At 41.7% G+C, this 10,000-nt stretch overlaps 1 protein-coding gene across 1 annotated transcript in view; it reads left to right on the top strand.

Moving 5' to 3' along the window:
• Nucleotides 1-10,000, top strand: part of LOC135096528 (protein amalgam-like) — a 58,187-nt gene that overhangs the window by 44,199 nt on the left and 3,988 nt on the right. Inside the window, exons 7-8 of the mRNA XM_063998074.1 lie at nt 424-608; nt 6,499-6,622. Coding sequence (XP_063854144.1) covers nt 424-608; nt 6,499-6,622 — 309 coding nt within the window. The remainder of the gene's footprint in view (nt 1-423; nt 609-6,498; nt 6,623-10,000) is intronic.

Genomic DNA, 10,000 nt, shown 5'->3' with positions numbered 1-10,000 from the left:
GTAGTAGTAGTAGTAGTAGTAGTAGTAGTAGTAGTTGTCGTTATTGATGTTGTTGTTATTGTTGTTGCTGTTGTTGTTGTTGTTGTTGTTGTTGTTGTTGTTGTTGTTGCTGTTGTTATTGTTGTTGTTGTTGTTGTTGTTGTTGTTGTTGTTGTTGTTGTTGTTGTTGTAACAGCAGTAGCACCAGTTACAACGTAGTAGTAGTAGTAGTAGTAGTAGTAGTAGTAGTAGTAGTAGTGGTAGCAGCAACAGTGATAACACTAAGCAAGAGAAGCTATTTTAACTTACTGAAGCACACACACACACACACACACACACACACGCACACACACACACACACACAGCTACTAACTATCGAAACTTTCTTTTCTCCCCTCTCTCCCTCCCTTCCTGCTCATACCTCGCCTCGCCGCACCACCACAGTCCCGCCGGAGGTTGTGCAGCAGGCGGGGGACGTGGTGGTGGGCGTGGCGGGGGGCGTAGGAGGCGTGGGGGAGCTTAGGTGCAGGTTCTGGGCGTGGCCACGGAGCAAGGTGACGTGGCTGCGGGGACCCAGAGAGGTGAACCTGACGAGGAGAGGAATGACCGCCGCCACCACGAGGGAGGAGGTGTGTGTGTGTGTGTGTGTGTGTGTGTGTGTGTTGTGTGTATTTAATCTTTTTTTATGTTTTTTTTTTTTTTTGTGTGTGTGTGTGTGGGTGTGGGTGTGGGTGTGTGTTTTCTTTTTTCTCCGTGTTTTATGCCAGTGTTTGTTATTATTAACAAATTATTGTTTTTCCTTTCTGTTTTTTTTTTTTTTTTTTTTGCGTGTGTGTTTGTTTGCTTCTCATTATTTATTATGCAAGAGTGTGTGTGTGTGTGTGTGTGTGTGTGTGTGTGTGTGTGTGTGTGTGTGTGTGTGTGTGTGTGTGTGTGTGTGTGCGCGCGCGCGCGCGCGTGTGTGTGTGTGTGTGTGTGTGTGTGTGTGTGTGTGTGTGTGTGTGTGTGTGTGTGTGTGTATGTGTGTGTGTGTGTGTGTGGTGTGTGTGTGTGTGTGTGTGTGTGTGTGTGTGTGTGTGTGTGTGTGTGTGCAACAAAAATGCAGCATATGCCTCCAATATACGTAATGCGTCTGTCCGCATGTAGTAGTTCTTGTGCAATGCGTAGTGCACTGTGTCGGGCAGCTACTTAGATCTTCACCTTCTGGTCTCTTCTATTAAAGAAAGGAAGAAAAATACGACAAACGAAATAATGATCCTTTAGTCAAATTTCACTAAACTGGTCGCTTCGTGCGGTGCTCCTATGCCAGTTAAGTCAACGTTCTCTCACACGTGGCAGCTGAATCACGAAATCACAAAGCAAAATAAAAGCAAAAACAAACCGTTAACACAGACTTTCTCGCCGAGAGACGACGGAAATAATTATGGAATGTTCTTGTGGCGTGACCTGAACAAAAGTTAATATTTGTCTCTCCTTCATTGCACACGGCAAAAACAGAAAATAGAAGAAAATTATCATATATGACGTACATATGCTTGTAATCACGAGCCATCCAGTCCTGTAATCACACGAGTAGTTTTCTTGGCGGGCGGCGGCGGCTGAGGCTCTGCGGGGCGGAGGGAACTCAAGTCTCGCCAACAAATTGCTGCACGCGACGCGAGGTCCGACAAGATTTATAGTAAGGCGAAGGCGTCAAGGTAACGAGAGAGCACCGAGACGAAAGACAGCTCACCTACCAACATTACTGGCTGAGAAAAGAACCGTCTCGCGCCTCCCGGATGTCACGTGCTAGTCCCCGTGTGGTCTCTTTCCTGGCGCAACCACACCCAAAGAGTGAAGCTAATCCTGCCTGGCGAGTCTGAACTAAATCCATGCCCTGCTTTGACCTACACGTGATGCAGGAACTATTTTTCGCAGTAAAATGAGGCAGTCCAAGGACGAGAGAGAGAGAGAGAGAGAGAGAGAGAGAGAGAGAGAGAGAGAGAGAGAGAGAGAGAGAGAGAGAGAGACCTGTGCAATACGCCATTCATGCTTGTCACCGATAGACTCGCAAACCTTCTCACTCCGTTCTTTTCATGAGGGAAGTGCTGTGGTCATAAATATATTGAATTATCATTTTATGCCACAAGCTTGGCCACAGTAATTTTTCCCGAGACTCTACACACCTGCACGAGCAAATGCGCTGCCTCTTCTCGTCCTGCTCCTGACTGTTTTCTACCATCTTTGGGTTTTTTTTTTCCCTCAGTCCTGGATGTCACTCACCTCAACTGGATTGTGCACGCCAGGTCAGACTCATACAGTATGTGTGAGGGAGGCGGTGAAATGCCTCTTCCTCGACGAGTCATGCACGTCTGTCACTAACTGATGCACCGGAGCTCCTTACTGTGTGGTAACTCTCTGGTCCCCTTATTGCGCAGCACTTGATTATCAAGTGCACCCGTTTGGGGAACCTGCGCTTCCGCTGTCGAGGGGAGGACGGAATTTTGTCTTTTTGATGGTGGAAGAGATGTGTCTTTCCGTGACATAAGGTGCTTCTCTTTACGGTGAAGGTTGTTCTTTCCATCAGCGGTAAGGCAAAAGTTTGACCGCGTATTACGTACTTATTTTTAAGTGCAATTTCATTGTTAGTTTCAAGCTCCTATATATTATTTTACATTTTGGTGATGTCTGCAGTTTAACTTCCTGTTTCTAATTCTAAATGTTTATAACCTTGTCGTTGCGCCAGGCAAGTTGTAAAAACTAGCCAACCAGTCAGATTCGACGGTAATCCCAGCCCACGACGGTAGAATGGCAAGCATCCTTCGTGTATCAGCTGAGGCTGCTCATGTCGGTGACTGAAAAGGAACATGCCTCATCGTAATCACATGCAAAGAACCGAACCCCTGCATGGGACAACACGAACCAATCACGAACGTCATTCACCATGTTCACCATATTCACACCATCACATATACTGAAGTGGTGTTTATCGGCTTGATAGTTGGGTCATTATAGTGCCAACACAAGAAACGAGATTATGACGTTGGCACCGGAGAACAAATCACACGAGCCTATATTTGGGTGTTTGCAGGTTGGTTAAACTAGGACATTTATCTTTATTACATGTTATGGTATAATCAAGGATAGGTGGTGAAGGGAGCACGGTCTGAGAAATGAAAAATTAATTGCACATATTCTCTTCTTTATTATATACTAACTTTCATATATACTGGAGTCCTGAATACCAAACAAAGCCACAGTGTTTGCTCATTCGTTGAGACTGAAATTTCTTGTTGTTCGTCGAGGTTTCATTACGGTGACTCTTTTTCTCGTGATTTTTTTGTCACTTTTTTCTTGTGACTTTTTTTCTTGTGACTTTTTTTTATTTCTTATCCTGTGAATTTTATCGTGACTTTTATTCCTGTGATTTTTTTTTTTTTCTGTGACTTTTTTTGTGCCTTTGCCTGTGATTTTTCCATGACTTTTATTCCTGTGATTTTCTTTCCTGAGACTTTTCCTGTGACTCTTTTCTGAGACTTTTTTTTCTTTTTTTTTTTTATGTAACATCTTTATGTAATTTTTTTCGTGCGATTTTTTTTTTTTTTTTTACCTTCTCTGTTTTTTTTCTTTTTTTTTCCGTGTGACTTTTCCGTGGCTTTTATTCCTGTGACGTTCTTCCCCACATTCCACCACGTCACAGCCTCAGCCCATTAGTGCTAAGTGGACTACCTTTTCCTCTGTTCCCCATGCTGCGTCCTCCTCGCCGCCGCCGCTGTCATGGTAACGACTAATTTTTTTATTGTCGACGCTGCGCCTTGACTACGACGGTGAATGACCTCACTTTTTTATTTATTTATTTTCATTGATTAATTGATTGATTTTTATTTTATTTACATATTTATTTAGCTTTCTTTAATTCAATTTATTTATTTTTATATAACAGTCATCAACAAAGAAAAAAGTTGTGTTTTGAGTTAATAAAAGAAAACGAGACTTGGAATATAGATACTCAAAGTAAATGATTAATCAAAGATGGAAACACTAAAATCATATAAACATAGAAAAATAAAAGGAACGTAGGGAAGTTTTTGAAAACTTGTGAATTTAAATCACAAAAAGAAAAAAAGAAGAAACAGAAAAGAAATATGCTGGTAAAGTTAAATTCTAAGGATAAAGAAAGAAATACAAAGAAGAAAACTTCAAACAAGATGGTAAAGTTAAATCATAAGAGTACAGAACAGAAAGTTACACAAAACTTGAAACGTGCTGGTAAAATTAAATCACAAGAAGAAAGAAAAAAAAAGAGGAAGGTAACCTAAAACATGTTGATAAAATTAAATTATAAGAATAAAGAAAGAAAAAGAGAGAAGAAAACTTGAAACATTTCAGTAAAGTTAAATCCTATAAAAGAGAAAAGAAGGAAGGAAATTTAAAACACGTTTGAGAAGTTAAAGCCAAAGAATAAAGGAACAGAAAAGAAAAGAAGAAGTCTATAACGTGTTGGTATATCCATGATTAACTGACTAATTCGTGGTCTTGACTCAGGTGTGATCAAAGTCTTCACTGCACTTGCCTTGTTAAGAACCGTGAAGTCAAAAGTTCAGGAAACGCTTTGATCATTCCGCAGCCAAGATGATAAATCAGTCACTCAATCAGGGAAATATCAACGTCTTAGAAGGATTTTCTTTTATTGTTATCAATATTTTTTTTTTTTCGGTTCTTCAATGGGAATGCGATTTTTTCATCCTCCTTCTTTTATTTTGTTTCTTCTAGAGATTAGGATTTTCTGTTTGTATTCACTTTTCTGCTGCTTTCTTACTGTTGTTTTCGTTTCACCTCTCATCACCCTTTTTGTTGTTGTTGTTGTTGTTGTTGTTGTTGTTGTTGTTGTTGTTGTTGTTGTTGTTGTTGTTGTTGTTGTTGTTGTTGTTGTGTTGTTATTGTTGTTGTTGTTGTTGTTGTTGCTGTTGTTGTTGTTGTTATTGTTGCTCTTCTCCCTCTTCTTCTTCTTCTCCTTCTCTTTCTTCTTCTTCTTCTTCTTCTTCTTCTTCTTCTTCTTCTTCTTCTTCTTCTTCTTCTTCTTCTTCTTCTTCATTCTTCTTCTTCTTCTTCTTCTTCTTCTTCTTCTTCTTCTTCTTCTTCTTCTTCTTCTTCATTCTTCTTCTTCTTCTTCTTCTTCTTCTTCTTCTTCTTCTTCTTCTTCTTCTTCTTCTTCTTCTTCATGAACTTTTTTCGCTTTCTTCATCATTCTCTTAGCAGACATGAGTAGAGTTTTTCACTTTTCTTTTCCTTTATTTCTTTATTTTACAGCCTTCTTACTATGACTACCGTCATATCACTCGTCCTCGCTACCCTGTCTTTTTTGCGTTCCCTTTCCACACACGCACGAGCACACCGTGACATAATCATCCTTGAAGTATTCTAACAAAGAGAATCGTGCCAGTAATTCAAGCCTTCTTTTACCCGAGAAGTTTAGTGCGATGCATTACACATCCAGAAGCTGCGGTCATTCACTCTCCTCTAAGCTGATGTGCAGAAAGCGAGAGAAGAGGGAATAATCAGATGTTACTAAACAGGAAACATCTTGAGGTGTTTTCTTACTTTTTTTTTTTATTTTGTAAATAAATATATGATGTGTTTTTGTATTTTGTGATCTTGAGAGAATTAAGTTTTCTTTTTCGTGACTCCCGCTTCTCGACAAACAAAGAAGATGACAAGGCGTCATTATGTTTCGTGATCCCTGCCTCTTGCTCGACGACATGAGCAAGTGTCATTATTTTCATAGTGTTGAGAGAGTGTTTTCTCTTTCGTGACTTCCTCTTATTCACAGATAAAAAGATGAGACTGGATCATTGTGTTTCGTGACTCTATCCTCTTGCTCGATGACAAAATGAGAGAGCGTCATCGTTGGTTCCCGCCTCTTGGTGTATGAAAGATGGAATGTTTCATGCGACACCTCTGCATGTTGGCAGGTTAAAAGATGAAAAAGTTTGTGTTCCGTAACTCTGATTCCTTGACTCATAAAAAGATGAGAAGGTATCATATTACTCCGTGACTGCCGCCTGTAGATGCATAAAAAGTTGAAAAGTTGCCCTTGTGTTTTGAAAATAAAAATGTAGAAAAGTAGACAGACAACATATTGACAACAAATTTTTAAATACATACAAAAGCCAGTACGAAAATCTACATAAAACATTCCATAAACATGAATTATTAAAACATTAGATTTCATCACGCACAATAAATGTTTGATGTTAAAAGGCTAAACATTATCACTCATATTAAAAAATAAAACGAGAAATATAAAACCATGCTTGTACCAATAGACAAACAATAAGAAGCTCTCTCTCTCTCTCTCTCTCTCTCTCTCTCTCTCTCTCTCTCTCTCTCTCTCTCTCTCTCTCTCTCTCTCTCTCTCTCTCTCTCTCTCTCTCTTCTACGTAATATCCCACTACTCTGTAACCCTCACTCCACTTCTTCATCATCTCTCCAACTCTGCTCCCTCGCGCTCACTCTCTCACTGCTCTTCCTTTCCTGCAGGCGGCGTGGGGACTATGGACGTCTGAGCTGCGCGTGAAGGTGCGCGACGTGGAGGACCTTGGCCATTACCGTTGCTTAGTGACCAACCAGCACGGGGACGCCGCTTGCACCTTCCAGCTTGTGGGTGAGGAACAGAAGGAGGAGGAGGAGGAGGGGAAAATGAAGAGGTGGAATAGGGAAAAAATGGAGGACTAAAATAGGAGGAGTAGGCAGAGATAGAAGACGAAGAAAACGGTGAAGGAGGATGAGGAGCAGGCAGAGCAGGCAGAAGAGGAGGTTGAAGAAAACATAAAAAGAAATACGAAGAAAATGAGGACTGGAGTTAGAAGGAAAGAGTAGGAAGAGATAGAAGATGGAGGAAGAAGAGGAGAGAAAACATAAGAAAAGAAATGGAGGAAGAAAAGTAGACGAAGAATGATGTGAGAGTAAGAAAAGATAGCGAAGGAGGGGGAGACGACGACGACTACGACGACGATGATTTGCAGAGATCTCCATTCTTGGAGACTTCAATGTTCACCACCAACTTTGGCTTTCCTCTCCCTTCACTGACCATCCTGGTGAACTAGCCTACAACTTTGCTATCCTCCATGACCTAGAGCAATTGGTGCAACACCCTACTCGTATTCCTGACCGTCTTGGAGATACGCCCAACATTTTTGACCTTTTCCTGACCTCTAATCCTTCTGCTTATGCTGTCACCCTTTCTTCTCCGTTGGGCTCCTCCGATCACAATCTCATATCTTTATCGTGTCCTATCACTCCAATCCTTCCTCAGGATCCCCCTAAGCGGAGGTGCCTCTGGCGTTTTGCCTCTGCTAGTTGGGGGGACCTGAGGAGGTATTTTGTTGATTTTCCTTGGAATGACTACTGCTTCCGTTTCAGAGACCCGTCTTTGTGTGCTGAGCGCATAACAGAGGTGATAGTGTCTGGCATGGAGGCATACATTCCTCACTCTTTTTCTCATCCTAAACCTTGGTTTAACACAGCTTGTTCTCGTGCTATACATGATAGAGAGGTGGCCCACAAAAGGTACTTAAGCCTTCCAACACCAGAATCTCATGCACTTTATATTTCTGCCCGGAACCATGCCAAGTCTGTTCTCCAACTAGCCAAAAACTCCTTCATTAACAGAAAATGTCAAAACCTTTCAAGATCTAACTCCCCTCGTGATTTCTGGCATCTAGCCAAAAATATCTTCAATAACTTTGCTTCTTCTTTTTTCCCTCCTCTATTTCAACCAGATGGCACCACTGCTATCACATCTATTTCTAAAGCTGAACTCTTTGCTCAAACCTTTGCTAAAAACTCTACCTTGCACGATTCTGGGCTTGTTCCTCCCTCTCCTCCACCCTCTGACTACTTCATGCCACATATTAAAATTCTTCGCAATGATGTTTTCCATGCCCTCGCTGGCCTAAACCCTCGGAAGGCTTATGGACCTGATGGGATCCCTCCTATTGTTCTCCGAAACTGTGCCTCCGTGCTTGCACCTTGCCTAGTCAAACTCTTTCAGCTCTGTCTGTCAACATCTACCTTTCCTTCTTGCTGGAAGTTTGCCTACATTCAACCTGTTCCTAAAAAGGGTGACCGTTCTAATCGCTCAAACTACCGTCCAATTGCTTTAATTTCCTGCCTATCTAAAGTTTCTGAATCTATCCTCAACAGGAAGATTCTTAAACATCTATCACTTCACAACCTTCTATCTGATCGCCAGTATGGGTTCCGTCAAGGCCGCTCTACTGGTGATCTTCTGGCTTTCCTTACTGAGTCTTGGTCATCCTCTTTTAGAGATTTTGGTTAAACTTTTGCTGTTGCCTTGGACATATCAAAGGCTTTTGATAGAGTCTGGCACAAAGCTTTGATTTCCAAACTACCCTCCTACGGTTTCTATTCTTCTCTCTGTAACTTCATCTCAAGTTTCCTTTCTGACCGTTCTATTGCTGCTGTGGTAGACGGTTACTGTTCTTCTCCTAAATCTATTAACAGTGGTGTTCCTCAGGGTTCTGTCCTGTCACCCACTCTCTTCTTATTATTCATTAATGATCTTCTAAACCAAACTTCTTGTCCTATCCACTCCTATGCTGATGATACCACCCTGCACTTTTCCACGTCTTTTCATAGACGTCCAACCCTTCAGGAGGTAAACATATCACGCAGGGAAGCCACAGAACGCCTGACTTCTGATCTTTCTAAAATCTCTGATTGGGGCAGAGCAAACTTGGTATTGTTCAATACCTCAAAAACTCAATTCCTCCATCTATCAACTCGACACAACCTTCCAGACAACAATCCCCTCTTCTTCAATGACACTCAACTGTCCCCCTCTTCTACACTGAACATTCTCGGTCTGTCCTTTACTTATAATCTGAACTGGAAACTTCATATCTCATCTTTAGCTAAAACAGCTTCTATGAAGTTAGGTGTTCTGAGACGTCTCCGCCAGTTTTTCTCACCCCCCCAGCTGCTAACTCTGTACAAGGGCCTTATCCGTCCATGTATGGAGTATGCTTCACATGTCTGGGGGGGTTCCACTCATAGTGCTCTTCTAGACAGAGTGGAATCAAAAGCTTTTCGTCTCATCAACTCCTCTCCTCTAACTGACTGTCTTCAGCCTCTCTCTCACCGCCGCAATGTTGCATATCTAGCTGTCTTCTACCGCTATTTTCATGCTAACTGCTCTTCTGATCTTGCTAACTGCATGCCTCCCCTCCTTCCGCGGCCTCGCTGCACAAGACTTTCTTCTTTCTCTCACCCCTATTTTGTCCACCTCTCTAATGCAAGAGTTAACCAGTATTCTCAATCATTCATCCCTTTCTCTGGAAAACTCTGGAACTCCCTGCCTGCTTCTGTATATCCACCTTCCTATGACTTGAATTCCTTCAAGAGTGAGGTTTCAAGACACTTATTCATCAATTTTTGACCACTGCTTTGACCCTTTTATGGGACTGGCATTTCAGTGGGCTTTTTTTTTTTATTAGATTTTTGTTGCCCTTGGCCAGTGTCCTTCCTACATAAAGAAAAAAAACAACGACGACGACGAAAAGAAGAAAAGCGAAAGAAGAGTTAGAAATAGATGCGGGAGAAGGACGATTGCTCAGGATAAACAAACACCAAAATGTCTTAAGGTCATAGCTATTTAATTAAAAACTCATTCTAACAATCCGATGCACAGATAGTTTAGTAAAGCAGAAGAAGGAGGAAAAGGAGGAAGGGAAGTAGGAGATAGGACGAAAACCGACAACAGCAGAAAAGAAGGAAGAAAAGGAGTATGAGTAGTTGGAGGAGATGGAGATCAAACATAGCAGGAGAAAAAGAAAGAACACAAGAAGAGGTAGAAGGGGAGGAAATGGTATAAAAAAGAATTATTGGTTCTCTCTCTCTCTCTCTCTCTCTCTCTCTCTCTCTCTCTCTCTCTCTCTCTCTCTCTCTCTCTCTCTCTCTCTCTCTCGTCACGTAGTAATTAGCTGTCACATTTGTCGCAGAGCACCAACTGCCACGCCAC

The sequence above is a fragment of the Scylla paramamosain genome, chromosome 3, assembly GCF_035594125.1.
Source record: "Scylla paramamosain isolate STU-SP2022 chromosome 3, ASM3559412v1, whole genome shotgun sequence".
NCBI classification, from domain to species: Eukaryota; Metazoa; Arthropoda; class Malacostraca; order Decapoda; family Portunidae; genus Scylla; species Scylla paramamosain.
Note: the sequence above shows the minus strand (reverse complement) of the source record. Positions and strands in the feature narration are given on the sequence as shown.